This window comes from Archocentrus centrarchus, chromosome 21, assembly GCF_007364275.1.
Source record: "Archocentrus centrarchus isolate MPI-CPG fArcCen1 chromosome 21, fArcCen1, whole genome shotgun sequence".
In the NCBI taxonomy this organism is placed as follows: domain Eukaryota; kingdom Metazoa; phylum Chordata; class Actinopteri; order Cichliformes; family Cichlidae; genus Archocentrus; species Archocentrus centrarchus.
Genome location: NC_044366.1, coordinates 21,829,689 through 21,847,275, shown reverse-complemented (window position 1 = coordinate 21,847,275; position 17,587 = coordinate 21,829,689). Strand labels below are relative to the sequence as shown.

Genomic DNA, 17,587 nt, shown 5'->3' with positions numbered 1-17,587 from the left:
AGACTAACTGATGGTCGCGCAGATGCATCATGTTTCAAACGGTAGGAACAAATCTAAACTGCAGCAACTGGAAACACAACAAGAAGCTGTGATACACGAGGTGAAGACCGGAATGACTTTCACCTTTCAGTGCGTGCAAGGACATTAAAGCTGTTTTTCTTCAATAAAAACTGAACTATTTTATGCTTCATTGTTTCATCTATTCTATGATACTGTTTTCTTAATAATTGTAGCCTCTCAAGATTCACAAGAACATATTCTATTAAGGGCATGCGGTCATTAATACTCTGCAGTCTTTTTTTTTTTTTTAAACAATCCCTCTTTAGGCTATAAATGTTGATGATGCCATCAAACGCAGGATATTAATGCTCAAATGGTTTATCTGACAAATGAAGTGCTATCAAGCAGAGAAGAAAAGACTCCAGTACTATGGTATGCTAATAAATACATCTATTATTTCCCCCTGCCACAGTGACAGAGGAACTGTAGGATGCATTCACACAGTTATGAGCACTGCTTCACTGTGTGCTGTGTAATTTTTTTCATCACAGAGATTGCAGGGGAAAGAAGCAATAAGCACAGTAAGACACACGCATCGTGAGAAGCACACAAATATTAAGTTTGTCAGTGGATTAGTACTTCAGCATTTCGCCTTTGCGAGTAACAAATGATACATGACTGCTTAGTACACACAGGCAGCCCATGTCCCTTAGTTATGTTAGTCTGCAGGACACTCAGTCTGCTGACTGACTGAACTGTAAATAAAAGAATAGCTTGTAGATAGATAAGTCCTGACTTACATGCTTCATTCTGGGCTCCAGCACAAAGCCTTTGGTGCTGGATCGAGCTGTCAGGTGTCTCACTATGTGCTTGCATGCCTCCGTTTTCCCAGAGCCACTCTCACCACTAGGGAGACAGAGAGAGAGAGATCAAAGATGCAGATTTAATGTCATTTATATCTTTGGCGGTGCTCAAATTGTTTTACATGCCGTTGCTGTTGTCCCACCTGTTTTGAGTGCTAATGCTGAAGCATTTACATGGCTTCGGCCGAAAATTTTCAATCTCCCATATAATGGAGAATGGCTGCATTGCTGTGTTTTTAAAGCTATCCATTGATTTACAATGCTGTGAAGAATCATTTGCCCACTTCCTGATTTCATTTTTTTTTTTGCACATTTGTCACACCTACATGTTTCAGATCCACAAAAAATTTTTAATATCAAACAAAAATGACCTAAATAAATTCAAATATGGTTTATAAATGATGATTTCTTTTATTAAGGGAAAAAAATGATCGAAGCCAACCTGGCCCTATGTGAAAAAGTAATTGTCCCCTAATACTAATGACTGGTTGTGCCACTCTTGGCAGCAAGAACTGCAATCAAACATTTGCAGTAACTGCCAACAAGTCTTTCACATCATTGGAGGAATTTTGGCCCTCTCTTCTTTGCAGAATTGTTTAATTCGGCCACACTGGAGGGTTTTCGAGCACAAACGGCCTGTTTAAGGTGATGCCAAAGCATTTAAATTGCATTTAAGTGCAGACTTTGACCAGGCAACTTTAAAAGCTTAAATTTGTATTTTTTCCCCCACCATTTGGAAGTTGACTTCCTGGTGTGTTTCCAATCATTGTCCTGTTCATAACCCGAGTGGACTTGAGCATCAGGGCACGAACTGATGGCTTCAGGGTTTTCTGGTAGAGAGCAGAATTCATGGTTCTATAAATTACGGTAAGTCGTCCATGTCCTGAAGCAGCAAAGCCCCAGACCATCACACTACAGCCACCATGTTTGACTGTTGGTATGATGTTCTTTTTTATGAAATGCTGTGTTAGTTTTACAGCAGATGTAACGGGACTCAAACTTTCCAGAAAGTTCCACTTTTTTCTCATCAGTCTACAGAATATTTTCCCCAAAGTCTTGTAAACTTTGTGTTACAACTGCTGTGTATGTGCCTCAGAAGAGTAGGTATAACTTGTTAGTCATCAGATGTCCACCTACTGACATCACCCCTTTAGGGACTTCCTCCCAATAAATTCATAATCTGTTCTTTCAATAACTTTGCTCCACTGAGTTCCCCTTTTCACACTGCCAAGATCACAACTTATCTGGCACTGAGGTCCTGTTTTTAATTTTCTGTTGAGTGGAAATTAAGTCTGACATAAGGTACCTCTACAGTACATGCACTGACACTCACCGACATGCAGAGAGTTGCGACCCACATAGTAACACCAAGCAGATGGCTCAAGAAGGTCAGAAGCCTGTACTAATGACCGCAGTGTGCTGTATTACAGTTTGTCTGTGTGTATGTGTGTTGTTTTATTTCCTACTAACAACCCTGCTGAGTGTTAAGTCCAAAGGTCTTTTCGTTTGCCTTTTCATTTACCAGTTTTTATTAGATTTCAAGGGCATTTTGTTAGAACACTTTCCTCGGGGGATCTTGGTGACTGATAAAATGCGTGAAGTGCGTGTGTGTGCTTCGTGTACTGTGTGTGTGTGTGTGTGTGTGCTTCGAGAAGCAAGAAGGTCCACAATGCAACAGAAAAGCTCGAACTAAAGTGAAACAACAGAGGAAATGATAAAGGAAAGGAATGAGGGAAAAAGAATGCATGTACAATGCAAAGCTCCTGTGTGCGTGTGTGCGTGTATGTGCGTGTGTGTGTGTGTGTGTGTGTGTGTGTGTGTGTGTGTGTGTGTGTGTGTGTGTGTGTGAGTGAGATGGATAGCCTATGGCGAGGGTGCATTAAGTCTCTGCCAGACTGGTTACAACTCAGCGGGAATGTCACTGGAGAGCCGGAACGGGATTTAATTGCAATAAGAGAGCTGCCTGAATCCAGTCGAGGACAAAGAACGAGATGCCGCATCGCTCCCAGTAAACATACATCTAAGTGTGAACGCTGAACAAGCCTACAGCTCAGCTCAGCTCAGGCTGAGAGCTATTAACCTCTCAGGGAGTGTTAAGCAGGTGTCTGGCAGAGGGGTGTGGACAACCAGGTGGCCACCTTAACTTTTACCCAGTATTGTTCACACAGTTATTCAACTTTGAGGACTTTTTATGTTGCATTATCCTAAAGCATATCATTCAGCGACTTTACAATTGTGTGTGGAGTGAACCGTAGGTGTACCTTAAGATGAAACACTGTGGGCGTCTCTCCTGCTGCATCATGTGATAAGCTCTCTCTGTTGAGGAGAAGATGTGAGGCGGCAGAGAAGAGCAAAGACGGCCCGTGGAGCTCAAGTACAACTGACTAACCTGAGAAAGAGAGGATGTTACATAACATGGAGACAAACATGGCCTGGGTAACAGAGAAGATAAAGTTTCAGCAAAACAGAGAAACCATACTGGGTACCTCTTTCTGTGTGTGTCTCTCTGTGTGTGTGATTGTAACTGTGTGTCAGAGTCACAAAAAAAAAAAAACCCTGTTCTGCTTAAGTCACTAGAATTTGCATTTTACACTAGACCCTATAGCAAAAATATTTATCAAAGCCCAATTATGAAAAAAAAAATCTTCTAAAAGACTTTGTTGCAAGATTTGGGTCTAAGATAAAAGTTCTAACATTGTTTAAAACATGTTAAATGCACGTTCCTGACAGTATCTGTCACACTAAACTGTGAGCTGGCTGTAACGTCACAACATGTGCCTTGTGCCAGTCTTAGTGGCTGTAGAAAAGGGGGATGGTTTTTGGACCATCAGACCAGAGGGGATGACAGACGGCCAGCAGATCACACATGTTATGACATATGTCCTTCTCACACCGGCTCCTCCCTGCCCCCTCACATCCCCTCAGCTGGGTATAGATGCCTGGAGTGAATCCAGACAGAGGCAGGAATAGGACAGCCAGAGCGGGGCTTGGCTTCATTCTGTCAGGGTAGGAGAAGATCCATGCAACCCCTCCTGGGATCCACATGGGCAAGCCTCTACCTGGCAGTAAGTCAGCTATTTCAAAATGAGTTATGTGCTATTTAAAATGAACTAAAACATATTTTTTCAGACTGATATCACAACCATAAACGTATGTTAATAAATAATAAAGCTCGTTCACTGACAGGCTTCTCTAGGCTTCTCATTTTTTTTTTTTAAGTTGAGTGGCAGTGTGTATGTGTGTGTCTGTCTGAGTGCTCCTCTCTTCCGTGGCTGATGCAGAGTCAGCCTTGTGCTGTGTAACACTGACAGGAAGACTGCATTATTTATCAACTACAAGGTCCATTTCATCTGCTTATTCCCTGCTTATTATACAGAAAACATGCCTCGTTTGTTATAAAATTCTGCATGTATAGTATGCAATTTACAAAATATGAAGCCATGAATTTCAAGCATGAATCAAGACATGCGCGTACTTGTAACATTTGTAATTCAAATGCATTCTTACCAAAGTGGAATAGATGGGCAGCTCTTTGTTGGGATTGACCAGCAGAAGAATGTGCCCAATGTAAGTCTACAAAAGAGCAGAAAACACACCCATCTCATCTTCACTAACGCAACTTACAGTAGTTGGAAAAAAAAAAAAAAAAAAATCATCCAATGTTATAAAATGTAGCTTTGATGGACCATTTTGACAAAAATAGGCTGATGCCTGTTAAAATTACTCTCAACCTGCCTAAAGCTAACACTGACCCAGAAATAAAAGTGCTGTCCCACTCTGTCCTTACCAGCTGCATTAACTGTGTGGGCAGTTTCCATTGCTATAAGGCAATGTTAATGTCGTGGAAGAGAAAAGTCAAACAGGGACTTCCAGTGATAACCCCAGTAATGACCTTTCGCTAATAAAGACAACAAATCTTTCTTCTCGCAGGAAAACCCTAAAGCCATAGATAAGATAAAAAAACAACAAAACAACCAGCCCCAAATTTCTGACCCCTTCCACTAAACCGCTAACCCTCTGTTCCTGACAAAGAGTCCCAGAGGCTGTTTGGAAGCTAAGACTCTGTCCCCTGTGAGAGTCCAGGCTAACATTGTGTAACATGCTGGTCCGACCTTAGGCCGTGGCTCGAGTTTAATGACTTGAACACATTCCCAACGCTTGAAGACACAGAGCAAAATTTACATTATGTTGTTATTGTTTTGTTCTTTAACTTTCTACTGGTATGTTGGTTCTTTTTCACCCTGTAGTTCAACTCTGTAGTTTAATCTCATGACATGCTTGTCAATAATCTGAGTGTCCTGTTCTATATTTCCTCAGTTCCTTGCTGCTCTCCTCGGGGGTTTGGTGGTGGAATGGCAGAAGGCAGTGACAATTCATCAAAGCCCCATGTCTGACCACCCTGCTAGGCACATATGGAGCACTCACTGCCTTTGTTCTCCCTCCATCACATCTCAGCTTGTTTCACCTCTTTCTTAAAACTCAAAACTATTGTGCACACAATGTCAAGTGCATACAAGAAAGATAAAATGAAGAGGAAGAAAATGACCTCTCATTTTCCTCATTTGATTGACACCATGCTGCAAACTTTATGTTTGAAGCCAGTCGAGCCATCATTTGCTCCCGTGGGCTGTTTAAGAGTATCTTTGTTACATATATAAAGGAGCACAATGAATAACTGATTCCTGTGCAGCTCCACAATATTAAATATAATAATGATAGCTGCACATTTCGGTGTCTTCATTTCAATCTAGGACACCTCATGTACCCAGTTTTCATTATTCTGAATTCCAATTGTTTCTCTTTTCTTCATCCACCACTTGTACTTCCATTCACTATCCCCTCATCCTAGTCTCCTGCTGGGAGTAACCCTAATGTCTGCCGCCCATCTGGGTTTCCATAATAACAGACTATCACTGCCTCCTCACAAAGAAGCGAGTGTACTGATAGCTCCACATTGATCTGGTTCCAGTCTTTACAGAGCTCCATCCCTGTGGAGCTGGAGTGGAGTTTTAAAGGAAAAGGCAATAAAACAGAGATACAAAGTGGACCAATTGTTGGAGATGAAGCCATTTTACTTTTTTTTTTTTCTAATCGATCTAAATGGTATTGATTTTGCAGCTGTCATGTGTGCAAGTATGTGTGTACGTGTGTTAGAATGGGACAGCACCCTTACGCCCTCAGACAGCTGAAACAGAGAAGCAAAATGATTCAGCTGAAAAACAGTCTCATGCACGGATGAATGTTGTTGCATACTGTGCAAAAGTCTCGAGCCACCCCTGATTTCATTAGATTTTGCTTCCAATGAGGCTGATTTTCTTGTAATTTTTAAAGTGTTTTTGAACAAGAGTTAGAAAACTTAATGTATCTCCCCATGGTGTGCAGTGTGTCCTTAAAAACTGAGGAAACTGCACAAGTGGAGGACAAAAAAAGAAGTGGCAAACCTAAAAAAAAAAAAATATCTACAGGAGATGAATGGTATCGAAAATCATGTCCTTTAGAAAAAAAAATCCAGCAAAGACCTGACACCGGACCTGAGAGATGCATCTGGCCCTTTAACTGATTTCCTATTTTCACAGCAAAATATAAAGAATTGAGGGGTGACCCAAGACTTGTGTTTGTGTTTATTATTTAAAGATCAAATCTGACAAGTCCACTTAAACACTCACTTTTTAAAGAGTGCATTTGTGGGACTCAGTATAGAGCTGTGAATTCATGTGAATTCACTAGTCCTGTATACCAGTGTCACAGCATTAGGGTGGTATATCTGGGTGTCCTTGCAGTGAACACAGTGAAACAACGTGGTCCACTTAAATGTTATAGTAGTGACTGTTGGACATTGTAGACAGTGGAGGTCTGCATCAAGAATCCTCAGGCTTTGACTTCACAGGCAATACCTGTTAGTTCTGTTTTGGTCTCTGCATTGAATTTGTTAAAATGAATCTAGAACATACAAACACAATTTACATCATAGTCTCCAGGAGAGGAAGTATAGTACTTGTCCTGTAACACCACACCTGTGTGTGGCATTTACTCAACGATACTGCACATGTATATATGCTTAAGGGAAACTCACTGTAGAGCCCATGGGTGCAAAGAGTGTGTGATGTGATCCAACCACCCTGAAAACTACCAGACTATAAAACACACTCCACAACAAATAAACAACTAGATGTCCCAGTTATAGACACTGTGTTTCTCGGTGAGCTGTGTGTCCTCTGGGCTCTAATGCATGTTTAATGTTGAGTAGAATTCATTCTTAAGTAGCACAAAGACAGTGGAGTCTTACGTAGATTTGGTCATTGCCAAAACGTTTCTGCATCTCGTAGAGAAGGCTGCTGTCAGTCAGCTCACTGAGGGATGCCAGATCATCATTTGGTGCCGGAGGCATCAGTTTCACCTGAAGGACATAAACTTAGTTTAATGTAAACTCTCAGAGTGGTCTCGAGTGGTCCACAACTAAAACAGAGAGTTATTGCAGAATTTGATTTCATTGAAACGTGTGATTTTTTTTTTTTCTATCAGCCAAACTTTTGTTTAAGAAAGGGCAACGATGTTGAAAAAATAACTTGAGGATCTACAGTGCTCTTCAGAGATTGCTCCAAAATTTAGGATTAAATTTTGGAGCAATCTCTGTAGATTTTGTAATTAAAGTCCCACTTTCTTAAAATGCTCTGGCTATGTAACACAGAAGATGGATATTGTTTGGAATTTATGCACAGTTTTTATTTGAAATTTGAAAGATGATTAAGGATGATTCAGAGCTGAGTCTTGTAATAAAGCATCCTAGTATTTTATATAGCTGCGCAGTAGTCTGTATATCCTACTTGTTCTTATTATTTCCTTCTCCTTAAGGACAAATAAACTGCCTTTATGGATTTTTTCTTCTTTCTTGTGTAAACCCTCCTGGACTTTGGGGATTATCTGTGTACTTACTGTCTTACTATGATTTTTGTAGCATGTAAGATGACAAGGTACCTGCTCCAGTTTGCTGGCTCCAGAGCTAAAAGGGCCATCTAGGCCATTATCCTGAGAGGGTTGTCGGCTCAGTGCTCCAGCTGCCTCTCTGAACATGGCACATTTCTCCAGCAGACTGTCCCTCTTAGAGATAGGGATACCCAGGGGGTTCCTGTATAGGTGAGCACAGTAGATGGTTAGGCGATAAAGTGAATTAGAGGATAGGAGAAAAAAATATTTATAATATGTGGAGTAAACTTCAGACAACTTTTGTGCTTGTGAAAGTGTGAACCCACAAGTTCTTGACAGGAGTGCTGAGGTCATGTGAACCACTATCATAGCGCTGGTCAGTGGAAGGTAGAGGAGCAGAGGGGTCCTTCAGTCTCTGCTGCCAGCTCTCCTCTGCATTCAGCAGCATATCTGCTATGGGCTCTGACACGGCAATATCTAATGACATGATACAAAATATGGAATAATCAGGAGAGTAATTTTTTTATGAAATCTGAAATTCACAGATGTTTAATTTGCTATAGATAAAAACTTTAAAGTGTCAGATTTGTGAGCTCTGATTCTATCATCTAAAGCACTAATGAAAAGACACTGAGAGTGTAATATATTGTTCAAAACACACCACACTCCACAGGTATACCTTTTTCGTTCTCTTGCCAAGCTAAACCTCCTTCAAGATGTTTGTGAATGAGTGTTCACTAGTGCAGAATTCACACTGTGGATCAATCCAACCATGCTTCAGAGGAAGGGTTTAAGATCGTTTTTTGTAATGAGGTCTAAGAGGGCATCAGGGATTGGAATGGCTTGAGCCTGCCTTTTTATTTTTGTGAAGACACTCATCTCTTGCTCTGACTTTTTTTGTGTGGGGGCTCTCGGCTCTGAGTCTCAGTCTCTAAGGGCTTGTCTCACATCTTTGCTAAGTCTGCATGCTAGAAGGGGTATTGATTAAGACCTGAGTGAGGCAGTCAGAGTAGTGATTACACCTTGGGAGTAAGTAGTTAGAGGCAGCAATGATCCAAACCTCACCTATAGCACATATCATGATTATGACACAATGGACACTAGTAAAATTTCCAAAGACTATAATACATCCAGAAGCTCAAAGGACAGTTCTCCAGTGGTTCTTATCTCTTCAACAGCATTAACAACATTGATCTGGAAGCCATTAGCCAGTAATGGCTTCCACTCTAACATTAAAGGTTCTTTATGTAAGGCCTCAATCACACAGGCCCGAGGCTGGTCAGCGATCACCTGGAAACCATCTGTTGCTAGAGAGAAATGTGTATTCCCCAACCAGTTGGCAAGTGGTTGCTGGCTCTCGCTGGGTGAACTTGGTCACAAAGTTAGTGCTGCATCAAAAACCTCAGTGTGATTGTTTTGGTTGCTAGCAAATTGCCGCGGTCACCTATAGTTTGCGTGAAAACACTCGCCATTTACTCCCTGAGCCGCAGTGAAACTTGAAACCTCCACCTTCAAAGTAAAAGTTGTGCATTACTGCTGCAACAACACATGACAAAAAAGTGCAACTTTTACTTTGAAGGTGAATGTTGTTTATTTCCAGTTTGCACTGTCCTTTTCATGGCTGCACTTGGCGAGTAGTTTGCAAGAGTTTACAGACAAGTCAGTGTCTTCCATGTGAACTACTGGCGACTGAGGCAACCTACTAACAACCAAGGCAATCTCCAGCAACCACTCGCAATGGTTTTCCCCAGTGATCCATGTTTGCCAGATGGTCGCCAACAGGCATCTAGGCCTGTGTGACTGAGGCGTAAGCAGTGAATGCAGCTGTTCATGCAGCAGGGTGAGATTTGGATTCAGGGACACAACTTTAAGAGTCAACTTCACAACATTCCTTTAATATCAACAAAAAAATAAACAAATGTGTGAGTGAGTCTTGCACACCGAGACAAACGGAGCATTTAAATGATAAACTAGTGGTGGAAAAATTGCACACATATAAGACACCAAAAAAGAAAAAGTATCCTTGCATAGACACTGGCATTGTTTCTAAGAGTTTTCGTTTTAGCTGTTGCTGTATAGAGTAGTACAAACAGCATAAACAAAGCTCTGATAAAACTGTCACACTGAACAGCTGGATACTTTCTACTTTACAACTGAGGAGTTGCTGCCATTCACAGTAATCAGCTGTCCCATCATTTTGTCTTCTTTATGTATTATAGATTGCACAAAACAGTAATCAGTGTTATTTTCCAGGGTTCATTTCTACATTTCCTAGCATGCGGTGTGTGTCCTATTCAGCTTGCAACTCATTTACAACTAATTATTTATTTTAGTCTTTCTTGACATCATATTGCTCCAAGGCAAACAAACATTAAAGTAAAAGAAAGTAAGTACACCACATGTCACCAGAATGCAGTCTTGCATTGATTCTCAAAGCCTCTGGAACTCCTCTTGTGGGATGCCACATCTTCCAAAAGATATTCCCTCATTTGGTGTTTCGATGAAAGTGGTGAACTATGTACATCAGTCCAAAACCTCCCAGAGGTGTTAATTTAGATTTTTGCTGACTGAAATAACCGTAGCATATGAGTCACGTCATTTTTAAGCTCATCAAACCACTGATTGACCCCGCGCGCCCTTTGGATGGAGCATTGTTACTCAGGAAAAGATCACTCCTACAGAAATGGACTGAATCTGTGCAAACTTTATTTAGAACCCCTCTTTTAATTCTCTCTTTTGATTGCATTGTTACTGTATCATATTATTATCCAATTATTCTTCTATTATTGAAAAGGAGAAAAAAACTTGCTTTTTTCACAACAATATGCTACCTTTATGCCCATTAGCAAATTATTTCCACCACTGCTATATGATAACCGCTGCCACCCAAATTTAATCAGAGCAAAAATGTGTTTATTTGTGTTTGGCATGAGTTTGGTGTTATTGTTTTCTTTTTTGTGCATGACTCTTTCATCACAGTGATTGCTAATGCCTTTGAATGAGCTCAGCTGAATAAGGCAAAATTTATGCCCCTGCTTCTTTTTGCATCATTACCTCCCACTCTCTCAAATGTGTTTGCCCATTCCAGCTGCCATATCTGCGTTTCTTTCTAGGCACAAGTGTATATTTGTGTGAAATGTGCTACCGTAGGGTTTGTCTTGGTTGCAGTTCAGCAGAGTCGGGTTTGCGCCATGCCTCAGGAGCTGGCTAACAATGCTTGCCTGTAAGAGATGGGACAAACATCCACGACCATTTTTCATTAAATCCTAGAAAAACATGCCTTCGCAGATTTGTACATCCTCCTGTACGAGGTTACGGGAGATGAGGTGGTTATACCCACATTTATAGTTACGGTGAAGAGAAGAGTGCATATGCAAATGTAGTACGGTATACCGTGACACAGACTTAGAATTTCAAGCACTTTGCAGATGCTACACACAGCGTACAGTATGTTATCACAAGTCTATATCACAAGTGTTGCCTCTGACCAAGGATATCCTTTAATAATGAGTCCATGTCCCATTACATGTCACAGTGAAAGAACCCCATAGCTCTACTATCATTTCTGCAAGGAGTGACTGTCTCTCTCACCACCCCCTTTGCTCACGAAGTGAGCACAACTTGATGTGACCACTTATTTTGGATTAGTATACAGCAGGTATTTTCAGTGGGAGTCAAATTACTGGAAAAAAGGATTAAATTTTTCACAGCAATGTGGGAGAGATGCAACATAACAAGCGCTGTTTAAAGAGAGCGCTTCACATTTTTATGCAGTTAAACTGTAATAACTGTCGTGATGTTCTAACTGAAGGTTATCATCAAGCAAAACTACCAATAAACAAAAAGTGTCCTTTAACAAGAACAAAATAATTAAATATATAATGTACAACTCTAATCCCAAACAAGTTGGGATGCTGTGTAAAATGGAAATAAAAACAGAATGCAATGATCTGCAAATCTCATGAGCCCATATTTATTAATGGATAATTAAATAATAGAACAAAAAAAAACAGAAATATTTCAAGTGAAAAAATTTACAAATTATTAACTAGCAACATGTCTCAAAAAAGTGTTGACAGGGTCATGTTTCCCACTGTGTAGCATCCCCTCTTCTTTGAACAACAGTCCATAAACATCTGAGAACTGAGGAGAGCAGCTGTTGGACTTGTGGGAGAAGAATGCCTGATACAGGATTCTAGCTGCTCAACAGTCCTGGATATTGTCATATTTTCTTTTCATGATGCTTCAGATATTTTCAGTTGGTGAAAGGTCTGGACTGCAGGCAGGCGAGCTCAGCGCTCTTCTGCTATGTAGCCATGCTGCTTTTATAGCTGCAGTATGCGGTTTAGCATTGCCCTGTTGAAATGTGCAAGAACTTCCTGTGTTTTTTCAGCATTGATGATGTCTTTCCAGATGTGCAACTTTCCAATTCAATAACTATTAATGCACCCCAACACCATCAGAGATGTGGGCTTTTGAACTGAGTGCTGTTAAGAAGCTGGGTGGTCCCTCTTCTCTTGACTCTGAAAACAATTTCAGTTTTTTTCCGACAACAGAACAGTTTCCACTTTGCTTCAGTGCATTCTAAATGAACTTTGGCCCAGAGAAGACAGCAGTGCTTCTGGATCATGTTCACATATGGCTTCTTCTTTGCATGACAGAGCTTTAACCTGAATTTGTGGATGGCACGCTGAACTGTGTTCACAAAGACTTCTGGAAGCATTCCTGAGCCCATGCAGCGATTTCCATGACAGAACCATGCCTGTCAGTGATGCCTGAGGACCCGAAGATCACGGATATCCAATACTGATTTTCAGCCTTGTCCCTCGTGTAAAGAAATTTCTCCAGATCCTCTAATGAGATTATGTACTATAGATGATGAGATAAAAGTCTTCATAATTTTACGTTATTCTAAAATTTTTCCACGATTTGTAAACAGTTTTTAGCTGATTGATGAATCTCTGCACATTCTGCTTTTATTTAGATTTTACACAGTGTCCCAACTTTTCTTCAAATTGGAGTTGCACTACTGCTTCTTAGGAGTTTATAAACAAAAACCCAGAACCTTCGGTAAAATTAAAAAAAAAAAAAAAAAAAAAAATCAATAACAGAGCCCTGCACCGATTTTCCACATCAAGGTTAGTTTTAATCATGATTGTTGGCACCCGTAAGCTTGTAAATGTGGTTGTATTATGTTTTCTGCAGGGCTAGAGGAGGTTTCCAAGTCTTTGTCCGGCCTGTTCCTGGGGTCTGGGAGAAACAATGTGGGCAGAGTCTGACAATGGCACAGTCAAATTGCTATTTACTAGAGGTCAGGATATCTTGGCCTCTGCAGTGCTGAATTCTACTATTTTATCTAAAGCTGCTGTTCAACTTAGAAAGAGTTTCCAATAGCAAATGTACCAGCATACTTTTCTAAAAGTCAAAGTTCACATTTCAGATTCTTTAAAGTGCTGCGCAGTAATTACACATCATCAGAGTACATGAGTGAGTGACTCAGCACATTCAGTAGACTTTCTCTGACCCATGCCAACAGCTGTTCGGCTACGAGTTTACAGCGTCTCTACTGTACACAAACCCTGTCAGCAGCACTCACACTCTATAAATACTGACAACATGTCAGTAGCACCACAAGATCTGAACTCTTCAGTGGGTCAAAGATTAAAGGAGGACCGGGGAAGGACTATTAGTACATGAGGGTTCAGCAGGGACAAGGCAAACTCAGTGGTGATGTAGATTTAGATTGATTGAGTACTTCTGGGTAAAAGCCCAAATGTCCTTTTATTATTTGTCACACATTAAAAAAATATTAACATTAAAATGCTTCAGAAAATTAAGCTGTAATATAAAATCATGCTGTTGCTATATTGCCGCAGCATTCATGTGTAACTTTATTATAAGACTGAATAAATGAATCCAAATCCCTGCAGCACTGCATTTTAATACCCTGTCACTTAGTTGCAAAATCCAACACAAAAAGTATTTAAAAATTTCTCCCTCAAGAGAACACAAGTTGAAAAGCCTTAAGTCAAACCAGGGAAGCCAAGAGCCAGGGTCTAACTTATCACAAGACTGAGAGAGGTAAGCTTAATTAGCTACAGTAATAGGGTCATACATCTTCTTAAAGGGTCAGTCTAGTGCGAATACCACACTCTACATGGGGTTTTCAGGTCTAATGCACTGGCTGGCGTCACAGTTTCCAGCGAGTTTTTACAAGGAAATGGTTTGCTCCTGTCTCATGTCAGAAGAACTTCTTACTAGTGGAACTGGCAATTTATTTGGCCGGATACTTACACACATTTTTAAGCCATAAAGTCCTGTGCCAGCCACACTAACCAGTATAAGAAGAAGATGACAGAAGGTAAATGTTAAGAAGGCTCAAGGAGTAGTTTGTATGCGGGAGAGAAAGCGCTGGCAGCAGTAAAGCGCTGATGGCTGAGGATATTAAGCACTGCGAGGGAAACCTAATCAATTTTCCAATCCTCCACACTGCCACTCCCAAGTCAAATATACTTACATACTACATACAACACACACACTCTCACAAACACAGAGCATAATTTGTGTAAAAACAAAGACACAGAAGGAGGTTAAAATTCAATTTAAAAAGCATATTATCTGGATTTAAACATTTAGGTTTACTGAATAGCTCTCATCTGGTCATGAAGCAACTACAGAAAAGAACTCTGAGGAGGGAAAGAAAACAAAATCAGAAGGGCCGTATAAATGAAACTGAGAAAGGCTAAAAGGCACAGAGAGGAAGAAAAGAATTTGTAAAACACACAGGAAAAAAAAAAGCATGGCTTGAGGACAGATAAACCAAAGATAGAATGACTCAACATACCAAATGAATAAATTCTCTTTGTCAGCAGCCAAGCACACAGCCCAAAATGTAATTAAATAACTTGTTGGGTCAGCAAGATCTGAATGTGATCACTCCCCTCTCTTCAAAGCTGGAACCCCCCCAAACAAGCAGATCCTATTCCCTTCCTGTTCCAACATCTCATCTGGAAATCAATCTCCTCTCTTCTGAGAGAAGCCATTAAACTGCTAATCTGGAGTGCTGTATGCATTTGTTGCAGCAAATTCATACACAGAGTGCTCCTTTGTGCCAGCAGTTTGTTTCTGATCAAGTGGCCCACAAAGAACAGCTTATCAGAGTGTGTAAAAGGTAACGGGAGCCATGCATCTCTCAGGAACAATCCATCAGTAATTTTCCCATCTTTTCATACCGAGTTTAAATTAGGGGTCTATTTAATCAATGTCCACAACATGCTGGCTTTTTGTGCTGCTGTGAGTTACCTGTCCATATTTAGCAGCCAGGTGGAGAGGGGTCCAAAAGTTGTTGTCAGCAGGATGAGGATCTGCTCCGCTCTGCAGTAGCACAGACACCACCTCTCTGTAACCACTCGCACATGCAATGTGCAGCTTCAGAGAGAGAGAGAGAAAGAGAGAGGCAAAGAGAAATTTTATATTGAACTGCAACAGAAAACGTTCACATCCTCACACATATGTGCTCCTACTTACCAGAGTAACTCCTTCATCATTGGGTTGATTGAGGCTTCCCCCTGAGGCTACAAGCTGTCTAACATCAGAGAGCATGGTGTTGGGTCTCTGAATCTTCATGGCATGCATGGATGACACATCCACACCTAAAAAAAAATCCCACCACCATTACATTAAGTCTTTAGCTGCCATGCTTAAAAGAACAGTTCCACATAATTTGACTCATTGACTTGCAAAGAATTGAATAGGACTATTGATAATGTTCATATTTTAATGCATAAAGCTGGGACCAGTAAATGGTTGCCTCAGCTTTGCATAAAGGTTGAAACAGCTAAGTTAAACAAAGGGGAAAGGCCTATTTCTCACTGACAAATACACTATCAGCTAGTTTCCCAGACATGGCCTTGCCCTAGACTAAGAGAAAAAAAATCACTGAAGCTCTTAGCTGAATAAAGGTTTGAGTCTATGACTAAGCCTAAACCATGTCTGGAAAATGGAGCCTAAACTTAAAAGGCACATTTTTGATGTAAAGTTTCATGCCATAGTTTTTTTTTTTTTAAACTTTTTAACTGCAGCAGTGCATCAAAGACAGACAAGTATTCTTTTAGACTTACCAGATTCAGCTGCTTAAACAAAGAGCACCATCCAACTGCCTGGTTTTTACAGAACTAAACAGTTTGCAGGACCAGGTCTGAGATCCGTGTGTTATTTTATTATAGCAGCTATTTAATTTAAGGAGAATGCTGGCTGTGTGTTTAACAGTGAAAGGTAAAACCTACAGTACAAACCGCCTGCGCCCTAAACAATTCAAGGTCATCAAACACAAACAAAGGTCTACAAGGACGCCCATCCCAACTGATGATGATCTATGTACCTCTTCATAATTACATACACACTGCGCAGCTTACTTCAGTTGCTGTAGTAATGTAGATTGATTAGCAATCAATCTATATTTCAGTGAGATAAGCTTGAGGGCACTAACTAATAGGACTTTTCCAAACAGCCTTATTGAATCAGGTAATCAATAAGACTGTGTTTGCAAACAAATTAGAGCTTCTGGGTATGGAGGCCTTTAAGACTGATAGTAAAAAAAGAATCCACAGCATGCCAAAAAACTGTTGGAATCCAGCAGTGGACTAAACCCTAAGCGACTTAACGAGAACAATGAAAAAATAAGCTAGACGGTTTTAAAGAAATTTATGGCATGGCAAACTACAGAAAGATCCTGATGCAGACACACATGGAAAGTCTGTCGTTCTCCTGTAACCACGCAAACTTGATGGGGTGAGAGCACATGCAGCCAAGTTGCTATAGCAACAGAGGCTGAGCGAGCCTGTGTGAGACAGAGTATGTTTTATGGTGGCAAACCCCAGTGTGATTGGCTGGTGTGGTGGACGGATGGTGGTGGGTTGGGTTGGCAGGGAGGGTCAGAGGTGCTGCAGGTAGGCAAGGGGAGGGGAAGAAATCACCACAGGGGCTGACAGACAGACTCACAAGACTCAGTGGCTGGGGGAGTCACAAATTAGTCTGCATGTGCGCCTGTGTGTGCATGGTGGTCTGAGCTTGATGAGTTGGCTGTCTGCAGTCACAAGCTTGCATTTGTCATATGATTCAGTGTAGGCTCATGTGTGGCAAATGGCAGATGGGTGAGGGAACACCCTCCATCACTGTCATCATCTGTTTCTATCTAGCTTTGTCAGCATGATTCCCGTTCCTCGTTCTCTGCATGTCTCTCTATATTTTTTGGCACTTTTTTCCTCTTCTCCTTCTGCTATTCTGTGTCTCTGCCTTTACCACTTTCCTTTCTCTGAGCTCCGCTGTTAACCTTCGCCTTTCTCTGTGAGAATCTAGTGCCCCATTCATGATGTACCATGATTACGCCCATGGGTGTACTTCACCTTCATACACAAGTACACACACAGAACAACTTATGTTTAACTGTAGGTATGACTTAATAACCATTCAAACCATCCAAATACTCCCAAAACAAAAGACAAATTTACTCATTAGCCTTCTTTTTTCTTCTCTTTGTGAAAAGGGCATGATAACATGAAAGCGAGCCACTGGATTTGTTAAAGATCAGCTAGAAGTGAAACATCAAAGTTAACGCACAATAAATACGACCTTTACCATTTTCCTCCAGGTGTTTTCGGAGGATATAGCTGGTCTCTGTCCCCTCGATGGCGTAGTCCAGAGGAATGTTTCCATTGATGTCCTGAAGCAAAACGTTCACTCCAGCCTTCCCAACGAAGGGCAGAAAAAAAAAAGAAGAAGACATGAACAAACTGTGTTTT

The 17,587-nt window shown here is 40.8% G+C and overlaps 1 protein-coding gene across 1 annotated transcript in view; it reads right to left on the bottom strand.

The window, feature by feature from the left end:
- Positions 1 to 17,587, bottom strand: part of myo16 (myosin XVI) — an 86,617-nt gene that overhangs the window by 45,957 nt on the left and 23,073 nt on the right. The window contains exons 5-14 of the mRNA XM_030759016.1: positions 17,424 to 17,532; positions 15,315 to 15,439; positions 15,090 to 15,215; positions 10,933 to 11,008; positions 8,114 to 8,264; positions 7,839 to 7,989; positions 7,150 to 7,260; positions 4,371 to 4,436; positions 3,125 to 3,252; positions 801 to 906 (exon numbers count right to left, since the gene is read on the bottom strand). Coding sequence (XP_030614876.1) covers positions 801 to 906; positions 3,125 to 3,252; positions 4,371 to 4,436; positions 7,150 to 7,260; positions 7,839 to 7,989; positions 8,114 to 8,264; positions 10,933 to 11,008; positions 15,090 to 15,215; positions 15,315 to 15,439; positions 17,424 to 17,532 — 1,149 coding nt within the window. The remainder of the gene's footprint in view (positions 1 to 800; positions 907 to 3,124; positions 3,253 to 4,370; positions 4,437 to 7,149; positions 7,261 to 7,838; positions 7,990 to 8,113; positions 8,265 to 10,932; positions 11,009 to 15,089; positions 15,216 to 15,314; positions 15,440 to 17,423; positions 17,533 to 17,587) is intronic.